The 19,730-nt window shown below is 43.4% G+C and overlaps 1 protein-coding gene across 1 annotated transcript in view; it reads right to left on the bottom strand.

The window, feature by feature from the left end:
• Window positions 1-17,677: 17,677 nt before the first annotated feature.
• MRPS6 (mitochondrial ribosomal protein S6) overlaps window positions 17,678-19,730 on the bottom strand; it is a 47,203-nt gene continuing 45,150 nt past the window's right edge. Inside the window, exon 4 of the mRNA XM_074572557.1 lies at window positions 17,678-18,308. Coding sequence (XP_074428658.1) covers window positions 18,128-18,308 — 181 coding nt within the window. The 3' untranslated portion in view covers window positions 17,678-18,127. The remainder of the gene's footprint in view (window positions 18,309-19,730) is intronic.

Below are 19,730 nucleotides of genomic sequence, written 5' to 3'. Positions count from 1 at the left end.
AGGCTGCCCAGGGAAGTGGTGGAGTCACCATCCCTGGAGGTATTTAAGAGACGGGTAGATGTGGTGCTGAGGGATATGGTTTAGTGGTGGTTTTGTCAGTGTTAGGTTGATGGTTGGACTCGATCTTAAAGGTCCCTTCCAATCTAGACGATTATATGCTTCTATCACCATGTGCTAGCATATACACAGCCTCAGTGTCTCCGAATCTTGAAATGAGAATCTGAAATGGAATCTGCTCCAGGAAATGTGTGAAGTATCGTGGGCACTCACTAGATTGGTGAGGCTTTAGGGAAACGAGCACAGCAAAGACTACATCTCTGAGAAGCTAAGGGATTCCTTTCCATCCATCTTTAGCCCTAAAGATGTTGAAGTGATACTTATCCCAAACCTGCATTTTTTAGCTCCTAAACCAGTCTGACTAGGAGATGAATGTGTCAGCATTAGTGGCTTATGCTAGAGCACAGAAATGAGTTTTAAAAGTACCCGCTTCCTAGGTTTATCTTCATGAGTCTGGGTGAAATCAGGTCAGGTTCTTACAGAAATAAGTAAACTCATTAAAAACAGTTCCTGTTTCAGCGTCTGGGAGAACAGCACGGTTTGGTACCCTTTTTTCAGAAAGCTGAAGAGCTGAGTTAGACACCACTAGGTCTCACAGGTTAAAATAGTTTAAAAAGAGAAAGGTGTCCCCAGAAGATCACTCAGACATTGCCATTTCTCACAAACATGGTTTCTGTCCTACAAAAATCATGTGTCATCTATTTTCTAGAACATGTTGGTAAAGGCACCGGAGAACCATTTGCCAAAGCTTTGCAGGCACTCTGAAGACTGCCAGCAAAGGCACTGCAGAAGTCACTGCAGCTGTGGGGTGGTTGTGATAGAATCACTGCAGTTTAATGAGGCAGTATTCATCAGCTAATCTTCTGATGCTCTCTATGCCACTCTAACAGAGTGACTTTCACTCAGGTGTCCACATCCAAAACGATCCTAGGCTGTGAGACCAGGTAATCTCATGCAGCAAAAATGATCTAAAAATCAGAAAGCAATGACGTGAAAATCAAGAGTCAATTTTCCTCATGGCCAAAAGTGGTCATGCTAGGTCTGCTGTCTTTAAACACAGGCACCGATGACCTGGAAAGGGAATTAGGCAGGGTGGCAGCAACATTTCCAAACGGTGCACAGTTATTTAGGTTAGTCAGGCAATAAGATTTTCCAGAGGGATGGACAGTAGCTATATGATGCCAAGCAAAGTTTAACACTCATAAATAATGCACAGTGCAGAGAAAAAACTGTCTTTCATTGTTGCAGAATGCTGCCAGAACTGCATCAGCGCAGCAAAGGGCTATATGTGCCACTTCAGATGAGCCCAGGGTACCCTGACTCAGGGTTTGAGGGCAGTCAAAGAACTAAGATATTTTGGCTGTAGAAGAAATAGCCTGCAGAACAATGCAGAGAGATTATCATTTTAGCCTCCTACATAAGCGGAGGTGCAGGCACAGCTGGGAAAAGGCACTGGTCACCTCATTTCAAAGTCAGCATCACAGAAGTCACGACTGATCACTGACCTCCTATTGTCCTCTTCCATCTGCCAACTCAGTCAAAATAAGCTAAGTTAATTTAAACAGTTTATACAGTAGGGTTTTGCTGCCACAGTAGACTCACTTTGATTGGAACAGGTTAAGGAGTACTCACACACGCAATTATGCCATCAAATCAGAGACAAAATAAGTTATTTATGCAGTGAGGTGTGAGAAATAACTGGGACAAGCTTGGAGAAGTGCAAAGGTGTAAAGAATACGACATTTAACTGCAGCACCAGAAACAGGGTGGATTGACTGTACCCACAAACTGGAAGGCAATTCCAATGAGGCTATTCAGTTATCTAACACCATTAACTGTAAGTGCATTTAATGCGTTTTAATGTGATGGTAGATAAAATGTTTTGAGTACCGGTATTATGACTCAATCTTTCCAGGCCTAGTGTGGTAAATGTTAAGCTGAGAGGATCCAGAAGAGTAAACTGAGAGCGTGTCCTCATTGAAATCCTCCTTGGATATTCTGCAAGGCATTTGTGACTTGTCCCAGCTGTTAGCACCCAAGAGTAAAATGCCTGCAGTCACTAGAAACTACAAAATGCACCCAAGGCTGCTGAGGTAACACTCCTGTCCTCTTGCCACTACACAGGCAGGGACAGGTAGTGGCCCCAGCACTCAGAGATGAAGCTAGGCAAACTTTGTGGTGGCTACAAGGCCTTATCTGCTTAGATCAGCAGCTCATTTCCCATGTATACAGAGGGCTTGGGCTCGTCAGCACTCTGCATTCACGTACACTGCATGGGGCACTATCTAATAGGCATGCAGGCAGCAGTTTGAATTCACTAGGCGCTGTCACAGGAAAGGCATGAGGAAAGAGTTAAAAGTAGATAGACATTGACTATTACATGGTACTCCCGTTTTCACATTCCCAATACTCTCATTCTTTGGCCACAAAAGGACACATGCTTTGGAATTGTTTGTTTGGGGGTGGAGGAAACGGGTGTTATGTTTATCTGTAACCATCGTTCTCATGTGGCGTTGTATGTACTTGTTCTGTCTTATGCACACAAGTAAACAAAGCTTGAAGTTACTTAGGCTGTACTTACGTGGTTGCTTTACTCCAATACAAGTCTATGCTGCCACTGGCTGAGGCCGCTTGGCTCTTGCCTTTACCCCGCAGCACATCAGCACGTTCCTGCTCCCTACCCAAGGCTTTTGTGCACGAAGAAATCAAGTAGCCAAACAGTGATCCAGGTCAGGGAACCAATTCATCTGCAAACAGCTCTTTTTTTTTTTCCTGCTGGGTCTGTTTTCAGATGATCAACCTGGCACAGCATGCAACTGCAGCGGCATTAGTACCACAAGCATTTCAGTGGGAAGGTCAGGGGAATGTGGTGGCCTTTCCAGCATAATCACCTGCTTATCTGTACGCTCATGCTTAAGTTGTCTTGCTGTCAAAAGGAACTTAGGCACATACTTAAAATTGATCTTGTGTCTCAGATGCTCTGTAGAGCTTTTCAGCAGTTTTAAATTCTACCATAAATAAAACTCTGTTCTACTCATAAAATCTCTACAGGACAGTTTCACAAAAGTAAAATTCTCCATGTATGATGATCATTGATATTACGCAATATTTGTATAGCAGCATGAAGTCATAAAATATGGACAAGAGAAAAAAAATTACCTGAGGTCATTTTAGGACTGTAGTTCCAACAGCATACATTCATTTCAGAGCTGATCGAAACTCAGAACTTCTTGTCTCATCAAAGTTTGACATTTTGAAATTGGGTTTTGATCCAAGGATAAAACCAAATATTTCATCAGTTTCTCAATAAATGGACTATCTGGAGGAAAACAAGAATTAAGACCTATCTGGTTTTCAGAGTCAATTTTAGGACTTTGAATTTTCATTTTAAAATATATTCTATTTTATGGAAGTTCTCTTACTTCATATTTTCCTGTTATTTCATGACTAATCAATAGAATTATGCACTGACTAATACCGACATGTCATAATATGACATATCATAATTTAAATATCCTACTCTAACAAAAAGTGTTATTTTTAAAACCATTAAGGGCAGTTGCTGCCTAGTACTGATCAAAACATATTTTTTTCTCTTATAGGATAGTTTGATGCTTTGACACAGAAAAGAAAGGAAGATAAAATATTTCAGTAAGCACTGAGCAGAAGATACTCTAAATTACATTTAAAATAAAAAAAAAAAGTTTAAGTGATAGAATGTTTGAACTGCATGTCATACTGTATGTGCTACATCAATGCTAACAGCACATACAATATCTAGAAAGAGTTTAAAACAATGAAAAACACAAAATAAAACAAAAAAAATTTTTAAGTAAAAAAGAACATTACAATTATGTAAAATTAGGTTATTTTCCAAAACAAAATGTGCATCAGGAGGAAAAGAGTAGCAATCCATTTCATTCTGTTGCAATTTTTGAGCCCAAATCTGGCTCCATCTTACTGATGAAAGCATTTTTCTTTGAAGCTGATATGATCACTTCTGTGAGAATAGCAGAAAACAGATCGGCTCAGAAAACATCTTTCTCTAAGAGAAGGAAGTGATAAAAAAATATACCAAATTCTTCCATTTTTTAAAACACTTCTGTGTTACTACTAATTAACAATCACACCTTATCTCTAAGTTTTCTCTAATAACCTTCAGATGACCTGGAATATACGAGGATAATACCCGATTAATTTGCCCCAGCACATTTAAAATGCCGAGACAGCCAAATTCAACACATGGCCGCTTCGTGACTTTTTCCATTTGTAGGGAAACGCACTTGTGCAACATCTTTAGCTCTGCCTATGCCTCTGCAACGAAAGCAAAAAGCCCAAAATGCTATCCGTCCGCTCCAGCGACCCGACCGGGACCCACTGAACCGCCGGGCAAAGATAAAACTGGAATTTGCAGCTGTGAAGTGCAGAAAAGAGGTGAAACACCCGCGAGCTGCAGTCGCGCAGAAGCACAGAAGCACATTCCTCCTGGAAGATAAGGCAGCGGAGGGCAGCTCCGCAGAACCAGCAGCGGGCCCGCAGCGAAGTAACGCACTGAAATACTGGCGTTTTTCAGAGAGTGCTCAAGCATTTCCATTGCCTGAACTGCAAGGCAGATTTTATCCAATTAGGTTTCACCAGAAAAAAAACAAAAACAAAAGACAAAAAAAAAGGGAGTGCTCAGGTTTCTGGGACTTCAACACACCATTTGCAATGCGCGCAGCGGCGCATGGCGGCCATTACGCCCCCAGGAGCCACCGGGCCCCCACCTGCCCCTCAGGCCCTGCCAGGACTTACCTAACTGTTGTCCTAAGGAACTAAAAAAAAAGTAAAAATTAATAAATACATAAATAAAGGGACATTTTAAACTCAGGGTCCAAATGGGTGGACAGTAGTGCCTGAAGTCCCCACTGTCAGGAGGCCGCCGGACAGGCATTGCTCACATCATGGCTGCCCCTCCCCGCACACCCCAAAACTGACCCATGCCCAGGGCCCCCTCCTGCTGCTGGCTGCTGAGCCCTGCAGCAAGGTGGACACGAGACTTTTTGGGCACGGCTACTGCCATCCTTTGCTCTTACATGAAGGATGAACATCTCCATGCTTATCACTAAGGTGCTGGCAGGAAGCAAGTCAGCCGGTTGGTGCTCATTTTCTCTCTTTCCCCACCTCGCAGAGAGCCTGAGATGTAAGGAAGCCCATTTACATAAACAGAAGAAATTCTCCTAATGAAGAGCGGAGCAGAGAAAACAGCTTCATCACCAGAAGCAGCCCCCTGCTGTGCTTGAGATTGGATTTTGAGAACCCGCTCCAGACAGACTCCGCAACGGGCTGAGGTCGGAGGCAGCCTCTGGCAGTGACAACAAAACCCCGTGTCTCCTCCGGGGAAATAAACGTTTGAGGCTGGAGGACGCAAGATCTGTATCTTACTGCCATCCCTGATTTGACAGGAAACCATTTCACTAATACGTGGTGGTGCGGTGGGGGAAGATTTTCTCGTGTCGTAACATCTCTCTACAAACCCTACCCTGAGCACAGCTGCCAACAATGAGAAACGAGGGGGACTTCTCACAACCTGAGGATGACAGAGCATTACACGCAGGGCAACTCTGGCACCTGCTTTTAAAATAAACCATTAATTTCATTTCTGTGCATCTATAAAGCTCATAGGGGTTACAATGACGCACACTCAGATGCAGCCTTTCATCTCCAAGTGTTTTTCAGAGTTTTACAAACTCAGCTGGTTCTGCAAAACTGTGTAAGCACACATGCACATTAGCACATTCCTGTCTATTCCTGAGGTACAGCTGCCCAGTAGAGGAAATAAAACATTTTTTTTAAAGCCGCAGTGCAAAGCAGGAGATAATTTAAGGAAACTAACAGCTCGCCCTCAAGCATTTTCATTGCCCTTGCTCGGACATAGCAGCTCTTGAGTATTTGTCTACAGAGCTACATGCACCTCTTATCTAAACATCCATGGCCATACTGGAACTGCACTGACCCAGATTTCATTCAGGGATTTAGAGGGTGCTCAGGTCCTGGCCCTATAAGATAACGTAGGTAGCAGTTTCAGCAAAAGCCTAGTACCTGCATGACTGTGAGGCTCTAAATTTCAGATATCCTGGGCTGAACAGCTTACAGGCTCAGGGTGGACTAACTCCCTACAGTAAAAGCTGGTAGGCAGAGACCCATAGTTATTATTGCTTGCCTTGCAGTGGGCACTCTCCACCCTTAAGACCTTCTCACCCCATCCTCATGCCAATCCCTTCCCAGGCAATTTTCCACAGAAGTACGGAAGCTGAGTGACCCTTCCAGAAGGATGTTCCCTGTTGTAGTTAGCTACAACCCAGAGTGTGATCTTCTGGTCCACTGTCAGCAGACTGGGACAGCATGTTCTGCAGCTGTCTGCAGAGAGCAGAGCAGCACAGAAATGGAGTCTCACGATACAATGACTGAAATGCTAGGCAGGTGTGCCATATGCCAGCAGGCAGCATTAGGTGTACAAGCAGTGAATGGGCAGCTAGTACAAGAGCCAGAAAACACAGACGCAGGTTGCTGTGGGAAGGCATTAGAAGACTATCAGAACCTGTCTTACAAGCGTTGGTGCCCAGATTTTGGTTAACTTCTTACTGCTGGGCAAACAGTTGAAACATTTTTGCTTTACATTGAAACTAAAGCTCTAGTATCTGCCCCCAGCCAAGTAACCAAGCCTAAGGTTTCATGGAAGTGCCAAGAGTTCAGCGTAAGGAAAGAGTCTCCAGTGTAACGGGACATAATCTGAGTCAGGAGAGCTTCTCCTAGGTTTAGATACCAGCTTATTAGATATAAACCCAAGACCCTAGCCTTTTATGACCACTCGGGTTCTTGATATTAGGGTTTGCTCTGTATTCTTACCTTCTCTATTTCAACCTGCAACATCCCTATCTGCAGAAGACAGGCTTTTTCTTAGCCACACCAGTCCAAATACAAGGCCGTCAATCCTGAAGGCTGTCGAAGTTCTTTGCCAGCAAACTGGAAGTGGTGGGTCACACAAGGGCCTTCTTAGCCAGGCAGATCTCACAGCTGTAGTAACAAATATTCATCTCTGGTCACCTTGACTTCATCCACACTGTCAAGGTGGCTGGCATGGAGTCCAGACCTGAGCTTGGAGGTGTAAGTGGTATGAGCTGGTAACATCAAAAGTGCCCACAGGAGTAAGCTAATCCCCTTCTACAACTACCCCTTCCTGCCTAGAGAGCAAACTGCTGTACTCCAGGTAAGGTACAGAGAAAGCCAATACACAGGGAGTGTGAACGGCAAGTTTAGGCTAAAGTGTGAAGATATGGCCTAAAGTAACTGGAAACTACACATACATTTGCTATGTTTATACCTTTTGATCTCAAACAATTTATGGACAACTTAGGAAATCAAATATAAGACTACCAAAGGCCATAATTTGGATGATTTATTTGTACAATTCATTTCTTCCATCACTCTCTCTTGAATTTTATTCTTCCTCATTAGACCACTTGGGTTTTTTAGTCAAGTGTTTTCTCAAACTATTTCATTATTTTCCTTTGCTTCAAGTCTCTCCCTTTTTTTGCTGAAAAATACGAAGTTTGGCCATCCTTCTCTCCCTTACTCCAGTTTTGGTATCTTTTATTTACCCAGATTCTCTCCCTTTTTCTCTTGATAAATGAGATATCTTGCCTCCTACTAATCCTCCAGGGAAAGGCTCTTGCAAAGAATAGACTTACTTGCTGGTAATATCTACGGAGCTACAAATAAACATAATAGCTATATAAATATAGATGACTTTTCCTGCAAAGCATCTCGTAAGACTGTTCCTAATAATGTACTAATTGTACATCAAAGAAATATAATCACAAGCAGTATAAGACTTACAAACAAGCCTTCTTACGAATACAGCTGGACTTCTGGTTCTGAAGGTGACAGGCACAGTGTCCCATGGTGCCTTTATTCCGAGCTTACACCTTCTACTTTGTGCTTCTTCCACTCTCTTGATGGTGGAGGATGTGGAGACGCTTGTCTACAAAAGCAACACCAGAGATGGTGTGAAGGCTAGCAAAGACAGTGAGCAGATCTGGAAAAGACCTGCACCTAAAAAGCATTACCTTAAAACCATTTGATATCAAAGAGATCAGTTGCTTTTATCATGTCATTGGGAGAGTGAAGAACCAGATAGCTCATCTTCCTTTTTTTTTTTTTTTTTTTTTTAAGCTCATGAGACAAGGAGAAGATGCATTTCAGAAACTAAATCTATGGATTTCTCAAACCCGAAAGTGGGAATCTGCTTCTCTCAAACAGATGGCAAGTGGTAGGAAGCCAGGCAGAAACAACATTCATGTTTTACAGTGAGAGTGATTAACCAGTGGAAGAAGTTCTCCAGAGGAGGGACTAGATCAGTTTTCACTTGAAATCTTCATTTGAAATTTGGTTACCTTTCAGAGAGAAAATCTATGCCAAACCAACCTTGTTGGGCCAACTTAAAACAGGTTGGAGTATGGCAGTAAGTAGAGCCTGTGGGAGCCAGTAGATTAAACTAAATGATTTAAGGCACCTTCTGGCCCTTAAGGTGTGTACAACACTACGAAGCCACGAGAATGCAGTTGTAAAGAAATGCTTCGTGACTTGCTGTACAGCTCACCTGAATCTCCTCCATAATCTCTGCAGAGACATGACAGAAAGTTCCTCTAACAGCTCACCGGCCATGGACAATGATAGAAGTGCTCAATTAGAAGAACACAAAAGAGAAGAAATTGATTCAAAAATGCATTGAAGAGATGAGAGAAGTGTAGAAGAGTATGTGAAAATTAATTTATTTATAGAAAGACACCTGGAACAGCTTGAAAGTCAAGTTAAGTGCAAGTAGCTCTAAATTACAGAGTTTCCTACAATAGAAAGAGGATTGACATATCCTGTTTGAAATGGTTTGTTTCCTGACAATGAGGCTCAAATTTAAAAATCAAACTGAAATTCTTTATGGCAAAATGTACTGTAGAAAACCTACAAATAACTGGACAAGGAAAAAAGAGGATTAGGGACAGAACTTTGAAAGATATCAGAAAAAAATGACATCTGTTTATCTGAAGTCAGAAAAAGTCTTTATTTTTTCCCTAAGCATGCCTACAAATATGCCAGCCTGGAGAAGCCAACAGGCTTTCCATAAACTCCAGAAGACTCTCAACTGAACTCTACAAGGTATTTTGAAATAATGGACACACATAGCAAAGAGGAGAAAACTCATTAAAGTTAATTGGCCCACCTAGTGAGTCTTCTCTGCCAAAAGTTGCTTCTTTTTTTTTTTTAAAGAATTCTGTTGCTAGCACTGATCAAAGTAAAAATGGTTAGACTCTCAGTAAAATCTTCCAAAATTTTTATTTTCACCCAAGTCTGAGGAAAAACTGACATCTGAATAAGAAAGTAAATGGTATGTGGTTAACCTGCTAGACTATTTTCAAGATTTGAAAAAAAAAAAAGCCCCAACCTATTATTTTTCAAGGAGCATGTGTTAGAAATCTTTTAGGAGGACTCTGCAAGAAGCTCTGATTTTTGGACGTGGACAAGACCAAGCAAGTTGTTGATCCTGCAAATTTTCAGGTACGCGCTTAGCTTTGTGCAAGTAAGCAGTCAGAATGAAATCAAGAGGGCAGGCCAAAGTAAATACATGTTCTCCCCCAGATCCAAGGAGAAATCAATGACATAGGAATAAAACAAACCATATGCATGTGTTTCCAAGAATGAGATACCTTGCTGACCGTCTGGACTTCTTAGTTTTCATCCTCACAAAAATACCTTAGCAAATACTTTTGGTAAAACCATCTACCATGAACTCCAACTGGCTTCCGTGGGTTGGCCACATTTACCATTTAAAGAACTCATAACATTTCTGTGGATTCTCACATGAGGAAGACCACTATTGTACTTTCTTAAATGCCAGCATTTAAGGACCATGTAATTCAAATCATAATAACACTCAGAGGGGGCTCTTGCTCTTCACAGTGCAATTAACTGGGGGTTTTAGACCACAGCTGTTTTTAGAGTTCCCAGAGGTCAAGCAGAATGTCACGTGCAGGAGTGACTATGATGCTGTGATTTACAATCCTCTTCACAGTCATCGGCCCCACTCGTCTCTGAGCGATTACTCAGTGTCAGCGGAGGCTGGGGAGAAGCCGGCAGCACAGACCTACACAAGAAGAAGTGCCGCACTTCTCGGTAGTGATTCACCCACCGAGCACAGAAAGCCTTCAGAGAAACCTGCCGCAGCCTTCTTCAACGGGAAAGATGGGCTGCATCTACACTGCCTTGTTGGCATGCTTGCTGGCATCCCTTCCGCAACCCTCCATGCTGCCCTGGCCTCAGACTGTCTGCAGAGATGCCACGGGAGCCCCTCAGTATGACAGGCTGAGAACCTCATCGGTGGCTTTCACAGAGTTGCCCAAACCCCTCACGCACCCACAGGATAACACAGCGCTGGCCAAACCACTGCACAACCAAACTGCTCCCTGTCCCGCCACAGACACTGCGTCTCCTCTGAAGTCGCACGTCACCCAGTGCACCAGTGCCAGGGGACCACGGCAAGATCTGGCACCAGAGGTGAGTCCCACTTGCTATTCATCCTGCCACCAGGCCCCCGGACTTCCTCCACCCACGCAGAGCCCAGGCAGCACCAGTCGGCACAGCGAGCCTGAATGGGCACAGAACCGCACGCACGGGCCTGACACCATTTTGTCACGCACAAGGCTATCACTCCTCTTCCTCCTTGTCTCAGCCAAGCCCTCTCCGTCCACCCTGGAAAGCCAGGGTGCTGCAGGGAGACTAGCCCACCTGGTGCTGTCTCCAACTCAGGCAGGCATCAGCTGCCCAGTGAGGGAATGGACCTCCTGGCACATGGTCAGAGCAATGAGGACAACCCAGGTGATGCAACTCATTTCCTGGGGACAGAGGAGGCGGCACTTACTTATAAGGATCCACAAAGTGACTCTGGTTCTGGCCTACCTGTTCACCAGCTGTGACACCCCTGATCTCTACCACAGGCCACCTGCCCACACCTCACTCTGGCTTGCCACCAACATTTAAGCCCAGGTCTCACAAGAAGTTCAGGCAGCTGAGCTGGCAGTCTCCGTGCAGGGCTGGCAGAGGATGGTGGGGAATTGCTTCTCAAGTGGTGGCTAAGGCAGAAAAGGAGGAAGGAGAAAGGCAGATGCAGCACCAGCACTCACCGGCCACGTCTCTCTGTGCACTCCATAACCCCTATGGCATATCCAACAACCATCAAATGGGCATTACTGTCAGCTCTGTCAATCACAGGCGAGTCCCTGCAGATTGTAGCCCAAAGCACAGCCTGAGACACGGTAAGATCTCAGGACAACCCCAAGCATCTGCATGTACATTGAAGAAATACGCATCTTTTAAAGTCAAATCTTAGGCCTATCAGTTGGCAATTGATGGTGCTTTTGTAATTCTCTAACCAGAGAATAAAGTTTCTTTCAGATGCACTGCAAATATCTCCCAGCAGCTCTGCCAGTATATCCAGCCCGCTGAGAGAAACCCTTCACAGCTCTGTCTCCTGATCCACTAAATCACTTTTCAGTGAAGTTTAACGAGGGTGTCAGTGCAAGCCAGTAGCAATTTCTCTGTGCACGTGGAACATGGAAGGGCCACCACATCAAAACAGGGGCAGCTACTACTGACCTGACTACTGGACAGGGTGAAAGTCCCCATAAACGAGTAGCTGAACATGACCCAATGTACCAATCCCCCACCTTCCAGCTCAGCCTGCATCCTGACAAACAAAGCCTCAGGGTCTGGAGTTTCTTCAAAACTACTTTTCCATCTCAAGATTACATAGATTTTCCTTCCTGATGGTAGTCCTCTTTTCTCTGGCAGGAATCCTAAGCTCTCCTAATGCGGCTCAGATGAATCTGACCAGCATCACGAGTACACTGGTTGATTTTTTTTGTTTCGTTAATTTTTTCCCTTTGGCTGGGTGTAGCTGTTATGTAATTTTTTTCATCAATATAGGGGAGGGCATTATTTATAGGGGATTACAGGGATTACTAAAGCAAACCATTTGCACTTTCCAGTGGCTGGTACAACTTGCAATATCCTACCCTGCCTCATAGTTAGCAAGTTGGAGGATCAAACAATTTTGGTTTGATTCTCCTCCAGCATGCTGATGCAGCACAAGTCTTGTGTCTACACTTTGAGCATGCTGGGCACAGACCCATACCCACCAGCTGCCTCCAGTACTCCTCTGTGCAAACATACAGACTGTTTCAGGGCAGGAGGGAGGGACACGCTTTCGGTTTTCCCCCCAACATTCCTACGCGCCTCTGGGGCCTGTACTTAGCATGGGTCCCTTCAGCTTCACCACACAGACCTTTTACTCCTTTGACACCCTTTTTCATCACGCTTTTCACCCAGTGTGGTCCGTTATGACCATGGCTGGAGCCACTTACTGTTGAATGAGTTGCTCGGCCCCATTCACCACTCCATCCCAGTGCTATGGATCCTAGTGCTTCTAAGGTGCCTACCTCCTTGACATTTAAGGAGTGAATTTCTTTCGTGACATTCCCACTCACTGAGCAAGAGAATGGGAATGATGCCCATGGTTTAATAAGATAATAAACATCCTGCTCTTTACATTTTCCTCAGTCGTATATCTCCCAGGTACCAATGCATGCAGATGGAACAGATTATATATGACATTTTCATTCTGCCCGCCACATACGAAAAACAGTGGAGCAGACAGCCTGTGAGAACACCGAGTATGCAACAAGCCTTCTCCACCCTGCCGCACCCCACTGCCGCTTTCAAGGTGAATTGTGAAGGGAAAGTCAAAGCCTTTTTCTCCCTGCACGTTACTTCCAGGCCAGCCCTCAGCAGAAAATTGAGCCAAACTTACCTCATTATCACAGAGAGCCCTGCACGCGTTAGGCATTTTCCAAGGTGCAGCAACCAGCCCCTGCGCAGAAGTGCCGTGTGAGTCTTCATCAGCAAAAGTTCAGAAGTCTGCAAACCCTGCCAAGGTGGCTAAAGGATTCCCCTTGGGAGGAAGTGCATCGTACTGTCAGGATATATGTGCTCCTACAGAACTCAGCCAGAGGCCTCTTACTGATTCAGTGGAGCCGCACTATCCCCCAAAACCACCCTCAACACAAACGTGTTGAAGATTTTAATAAGCCAGACTTTCTATGTGCCAGCTAGCATTCTCCAAACAAGGTTGACTTGACAGCCTAAGCACAGTGCAAAAATAACCGGGACGAAAACTCTCCCAGGTTCACAGTGAGCATTACCTCCCATTAAAAACACTTTTAGAAGGCAACCTTGAATACTGCAGAACTGGAATCTGTCAATGCATCACTCCCCCTCTTAACCAGCATTCAATAAGTGGTGACTCTCCCACTCCTCCGCAGCGTTGCACAAATAGCTGTGCAAAGAGGAGCAGCATTAGCCTAAGGTAGTCCACCAGCTGCAGCCTGCGTGTTTTTAAAGGTCTGTTGAAGCAGCACTACGAAAGCAACACACTACATAGGTCATGGAGAGTAACACATTTTTAATCTTTCCTTCGTGCAGCAGTTGGGAAAATGCATGCTTTGGCTCCGTATCAATTCTCGCTTTTATCCTATTTGAACCTCAGAATTCTTGGAAAGGACACAATAATGACTCCCTTTTTAATTTCCCTTGTTCTGTTTCACTGGGTGGAGGGACATAGCACCAGTTCCAATGAATTTGTCAAGCATCTGATTTGCTCTAGCTGTTTTTTTCTCTAAGAGCTCCTCAGTCAGATGTTACGTGAAAATCACGCCAGCAACAAAGTTTGAAAAAAAGTGAATCATAAAATCCAAAAGGCCAATAAAAAGAACCTCACATTTTAAGCAACGCTTACGATTTTTTAAGCCAATGATTACATGCCCTGGGTTCCAAATATCTGGTGGGGTTTTGCCTTATGGTTCTTCAACATTTTTGCTGGAGCCATGGGCAGTGCTGGACAGATCCTAGGAGCCGCTCTGAGCGGAAAGAATGGGAGGCCGACGGGCCATGCCTGAAGAGAAATTTCTATGGCTCCGACAGGACTGCTTTACATTTCAGAGCCTTCCTTCCTAACAGAGTGTAGCAACTTATTAAACAGAAACTGATCTCGTTAAGTGACAGGTGATGTGTTTCGGTGATCAAAGCCCAGATTCAACGGTAGGAGCCCATGAGTCACGTCGACTGTTGCCATTCTAACTGATTCTAAATCATTCAGATCATTTCCAAAGCAATACATCCCCGCGCGTTTGTTGTACCCAGCTCAGCCTGCAGCTCCAACAGCTTGCTTATAAGTAGAAGTCCTGCTGAAAGATGATTTTCAGAGTGCCGTTAAAACATTTAATGACAGAGATATGCTGCTGACACTGAGGATCCTGAAATTCTTTAAGCTCACACTATCAATAAACAGGATTTTGACAGGCTAGTCAGACGTACGGAAGATGCACAGGCTCTGGGTCCACACTGGGAGTAAATCACTGCGTGCACAAACCTCCTGGGGTCAAGCCAGTGGCCACAGCGAGCGCTTTGCAAGCGGAGTGCTGAGTGCTTTGATGATGCAGAGCCCTCAGTCTGCTGAAGAAACCTCCAGCGCGCAAGACTCAGCTGAGAGAGAGAGAGAAGATCAGAAAAAAAGGAGTGATTGAAGACATACCTAAGATCTTCACCATAAAACCACTCATGCTCATTTGTTTGCTGAAGGTTAAGACGGAGAAAACATTCCTGAGCCAGGAAAACTGTCAGTTGTTATTTTAATACTTACCCAACTCAGTGTTTGTCCGCAATCCACAAACAAGAAAACCAGAGTATCTAGGAGCATAAAACTACTTATTTTATACACTTGGGAACATAATCTAAAGAAGGGTTGAAGAGCTTCACTATCAGATTCTTCAGTAAACAAAATTTAAAGTACTGGTATTCAAACTGTTTAGGCCTTTGGTAATACCAATGGAGTTTGACATTTTAGGTATTTGGCCATGGTTTGGCTGCACAGACTCTTCTGGCTCTCCAGCAACACCACATAGCGTCCTGAAATTTTATTCTTGGAGATCAAGAGTTGCTTACAGCCCAGTGGGACAAACCAGCTATCGACAACCAAAAAAGCAAACACATCTGAAAGCCGTGCTAAGGTTTCCCTTCCTCTGCAGGAAAAATTTATGACCCTTCAGGGTACAGTTACTCGCTTTCTTCCATGGCACAACCCAGACTGTTTGCTCAAACCCAGAACTGCTCAAATCTTCTGATATACTCCAGTGTCCATTCCTGCGCTTGGAGCTATTGAGAGAGAAGGCGCACACTGTTATGCATTAGCTTCCCAAAATAGCTAACTACCAGTCTGGGTGGCTGACTGGCCTAAATAAATTGCAACCCAAGACTTCTTCCTTAGCCTCCCCCACCCCACCCCCTATTAAAAAAAAAAAAGTTCATATTAGAAACTATCAATTATGAAGAAAATAGTACATCCAGTTGAGAGCCAGCTATTCAGCAGACTTTTTATAAATAAATCCTGCTGCTGAGAAAGCACCAGTGCTCATGTAACCACGCACCAGTCCGGCAAGCATGACTCTGCTTGTGGCCACTAGTTTCAGCGGCAGTGTTTCTACCCCAAAGGCCAAGCTGACTTTCAGTCACTCCCCTTCAGAAGACAGGAAAACAGCCTTGGTATCATCTCCTTACGCCTTCTTTTGTGGCCTACTGGAGACCACTTTCCCTCAGAGCTGGGATCTTTGGGATCAGCTGTGGCTCTGAGAGATGTGCCGCTGCTCAGTTGCTCTTGGGATGAGCTGGACTCGGGACCCCAAGTCTTCTGCTCTTGGCATCCATCGATCTTCTGCTAAGATCTGAAATAGGCCCCACAGAAAAGAGGGGCATGAATGTCTGACTGACCAAAGGTCCTAATTCACAACAAATGATGTCACGTATTTAATAATAATATGACAGGCTCATCTCTAATGAGCATCTAGGATTTTGCTACTGAATGCAGGCATCAACCTAGAAAATGGAACAAATTAAATGAAAAATTTAATACTATGCTAAAGGAAATTGAATAAAGACAAACATACAACATTTATACGTGTACAGCCTCTGTTGACAATATCTTGCTCATTTTGTGAAGCTGAAAGTTTATATATTCTCCTTTCTACTCAAACAAAATCTAGGCCCCAAAGTCCTAGTCAGAAGCAAAGTGACTTTAAACTATAGGCTTTCCATCCACTTGCTATTTAAGAAAAGCTTCTGAGAAGACACATTCTTTAAAGCATTCTGTATTTTCCTATTTGTAGTTTGCGCTTTCTATGCTGTGAAGCTGAATTTTCGGCAGCCCACTGGAAAGGGCAGCTCAGGGAGCCAAACCCACAGCACAGACTTACAAACCTACGGCTCCTCCTGGCTGAGCTCACACCTGTATGGAAGGAAGGTCTCTCCTACAAGCAAAAATCATTGATAGGAAAAGCTCTGCCTGGAGCAGGTATCGGTGCAGACAGCAACCATGTGATTGAAACTAGCAGTAACCGCAAAAATAAAAGCACGTGTAATACAGATCCAGCTTCAGTGAGCATGCAGTGCATTCCCTCTGTTCTTCCAACATTTTTTCCAGGAAAGAAGAGACAAAATGGACAGTCTGCTCCTAAAAGAAAAGTAGATTTAAAAGCAGGGGGGAAAAAAAAAAAAAAAAAAAACAGAAAAAAATCCCAAACCCACCAAAACGCGCGCATCCATGTTTCCTAAATAAAGATGTACAGAAAGAAAATTTCCTCTTTCATTTTTCTAATGCATTTTTTCCCCTCGGAAGAAACAATTCCCACCCCAACCCTGAAGTTCTGCATCCAAGGAAAAAAACAGCATCCCCCCACCCAAAAAATGACCCAGCTACCTCCATGAGAGAGAGAGACAAACCCATGATGAAACAGCAGGCTAGAGAGTAGTCTCACCACGGAGACCTGTCACAGGTCTCTGGGAATCTGCCCTTGGCCTCTGGGTTCTGTTTTACCTCAAATCAGGACAGCAACACACAACGCTGGAGTGCCAGAGGAGCCGGCTTCTGGATGAAGCTCATTCAGGTAAAGAATATTCTCTTTGCATAAAAACATATCGGTGTCAACTTACTTTCTTCTACAGAAATAACTATATACACACGCACTCCTTCAGAAGGAGAAATGGCCCGTGCATTCCTTCAGTAGCACGGGGGAAATACGGAGATCCGCTGGAAACTACTGAATTTATGGCAGACCTGCAGGAGGTCGCACTACACTGATGTCATCTTTCACGTGCATTGCTTTTTCTCTGATTTTCGCAAGAGCAAAAGAAAGACAAAATATACGCCAAGACCTTTGTCCTGACGTTTTTCTCAGTTTGAAACGTTCACCTGTGTCTTGCTGATGGTAAAACAAAGCATCTTTTATTCTTCTGTTGATATATAAGCATAGTTATTCTCTAACGTGGCACCTGGAAGTTTCTGGCCTTTTCTATAGAGAATAATTTTTTACCTGTACTTTGAATGGAGTTATTACCTTAAAGAAGGAAGTATGACGTGTCTTTTGGCAGTGTACGTTATTTTTTTTCTTGTACCTTCTCTGCTTTTAAAAAATGAGTCAAGTTTTATTTTTAATCACGCTTTTATTACCTTTTCCAAAAACAAGCAAAAAAAAAATACCTCCAACAAATCACATCCCATACTGCTATATTTACATTGTAGAGTTCTTAATCTCTTATGTAAATATACATATTTTGAACTAATCTGTCTTTGGAAAAGAATGCTATTTTTAGCATTCTGATGATGGATAAATCTTCATTATCAGTGTAATGCTCTAAGAGAAAAGAAAATCAATTTTCACAGTTGACAAATATCAAGATAAACACACGGATTAACCTTATTCAAATTATTTTAAACAAAAAGAAACATCAAATGTTACAATAACTTAAGATAGTGTACTATACCACATACACAACGTGGCCAAAACTGATTATTTTTGATGGACATTAGTTATCACAATTGTTTTCCAAATAATTTTTTTTAAAAAAGTTTTAAACATGCTATTTGGAATATTCACTTCTTCTTGGCAATTAGTTTATCTTCATAGTTGACTGGGATTATGCCACTGCATTCTTCTGTCTTTGATACAGGATGCTTTATAAAAGCACGTCTAATTACATCAATATCACGTCCTAAATGATCCATCATGGTCGACACAATCGAAGGTGGCCCCTCTAAGTCTATCAAAAAATACCTGCAATGAGAAACATACACACAAAAAAAATTACCTATACTGCAACAACTTCAATTCAAGTGACTGTTCTGTGTGATTTCTTAAGTGAAACTTTCAGGTTTTTTCTTACATTTTGGTACCAGTATTGTTTCAAATAAAAGCTCAGTATTATCTTGATTTCAAATAAGAAAAGTTCAACTGAGGTAGGCTCAGCCTGAATTTTCTTTGTTGTACAGCACCGCTTACCCAGGGGGACTAAGAAGAGCTTACTCTTCTTGTACCTACTCCATTCACTTCCATGCCTCGATCTGAACAGTTAGGAAAAAAAAAAAAAAAAACAACTAGGGTTGTACATTCATTTCAGTTAGAACATGCATCCTGCTCCTTTGAATTCACAACATTGTTTCTTTGGGAAACAGATGCCAGTGTGAAACGTCTCAAGCTTATATACGTACAGGCACATTTCTTCCTTTAAAGTTCTGCCTCAGAGCTGAACGGAAATTAAAAGAAAAACACCTGAACCAGCAAAAGAAACCCAAGGAAATGGCCTTATCCCAAATTAGGCACATCTTTGATGCAAACATGGCTGAAATTTTCAATCTGAGGCGGGATCTGAAGCCACATACAGGCAATGCCCCCTTGCATAGTTGGCACCTGAGGAGCATATGTGATATGTACCTTAAATTCATTAGCAACATGATGTCTACTGTTCCTGCAAATTTTGAGTGACCTAGTGCCAGCCATCATAGTAATGCAAAAAATAAGCGAGCCATCCCTTGTCACTGGCCATCCCTCTCGCCTTGAAATGCTGTGAATGGACCAGCACTATCAGCAGAGCTGTAACCAGAACACTTTTTAATCACTGTGTCTGCATTTGGCGTGGCATTGACTATAGTATAGTAATAGAGAGCTTATAATGTAGTATATGGAGACCTTAGAGTGGCCTTCCAGTACCTGAAGGGGGCCTACAAGAAAGCTGGGGAGGGGCTGTTTGCAAGGGAATGTAGCAATAGGACGAGGGGCAACGGTTTTACACTAGAGCAGGGTAGGTTTAGATTAGACATTAGAATGAAATTCTTTACAATGAGGGTGGTGAGACACTGGAACAGGTTGCCCAGAGAGGTGGTGGAGGCCCCAGTCCTGGAAACATTCAAGGCCAGGCTGGATGAGGCTCTGAGCAACCTGATCTAGTTGAAGATGTCCCTGCTCACTGCAGGGGGGTTGGACTAGATGACCTTTAGAGGTTCCTTCCAACCCAACACATTCTATGATTCTATGATTCTAGGTGCTACAGGCACTGTGTGGCTGGCATAGGCTCTTCTGAAAACCTATGATTCTATGAAAAAGACACCACAATTGTGTCAGAAATCCTACTGAGGACTAACCACTCCCCTCGTTTCCAAGGCTAGCATTTAAAGACTAAATGTACAGCACAGCACTTCT

Source organism: Larus michahellis, chromosome 1 (assembly GCF_964199755.1).
Source record: "Larus michahellis chromosome 1, bLarMic1.1, whole genome shotgun sequence".
In the NCBI taxonomy this organism is placed as follows: domain Eukaryota; kingdom Metazoa; phylum Chordata; class Aves; order Charadriiformes; family Laridae; genus Larus; species Larus michahellis.
This window is presented reverse-complemented; position numbering and strand designations above follow the sequence as displayed.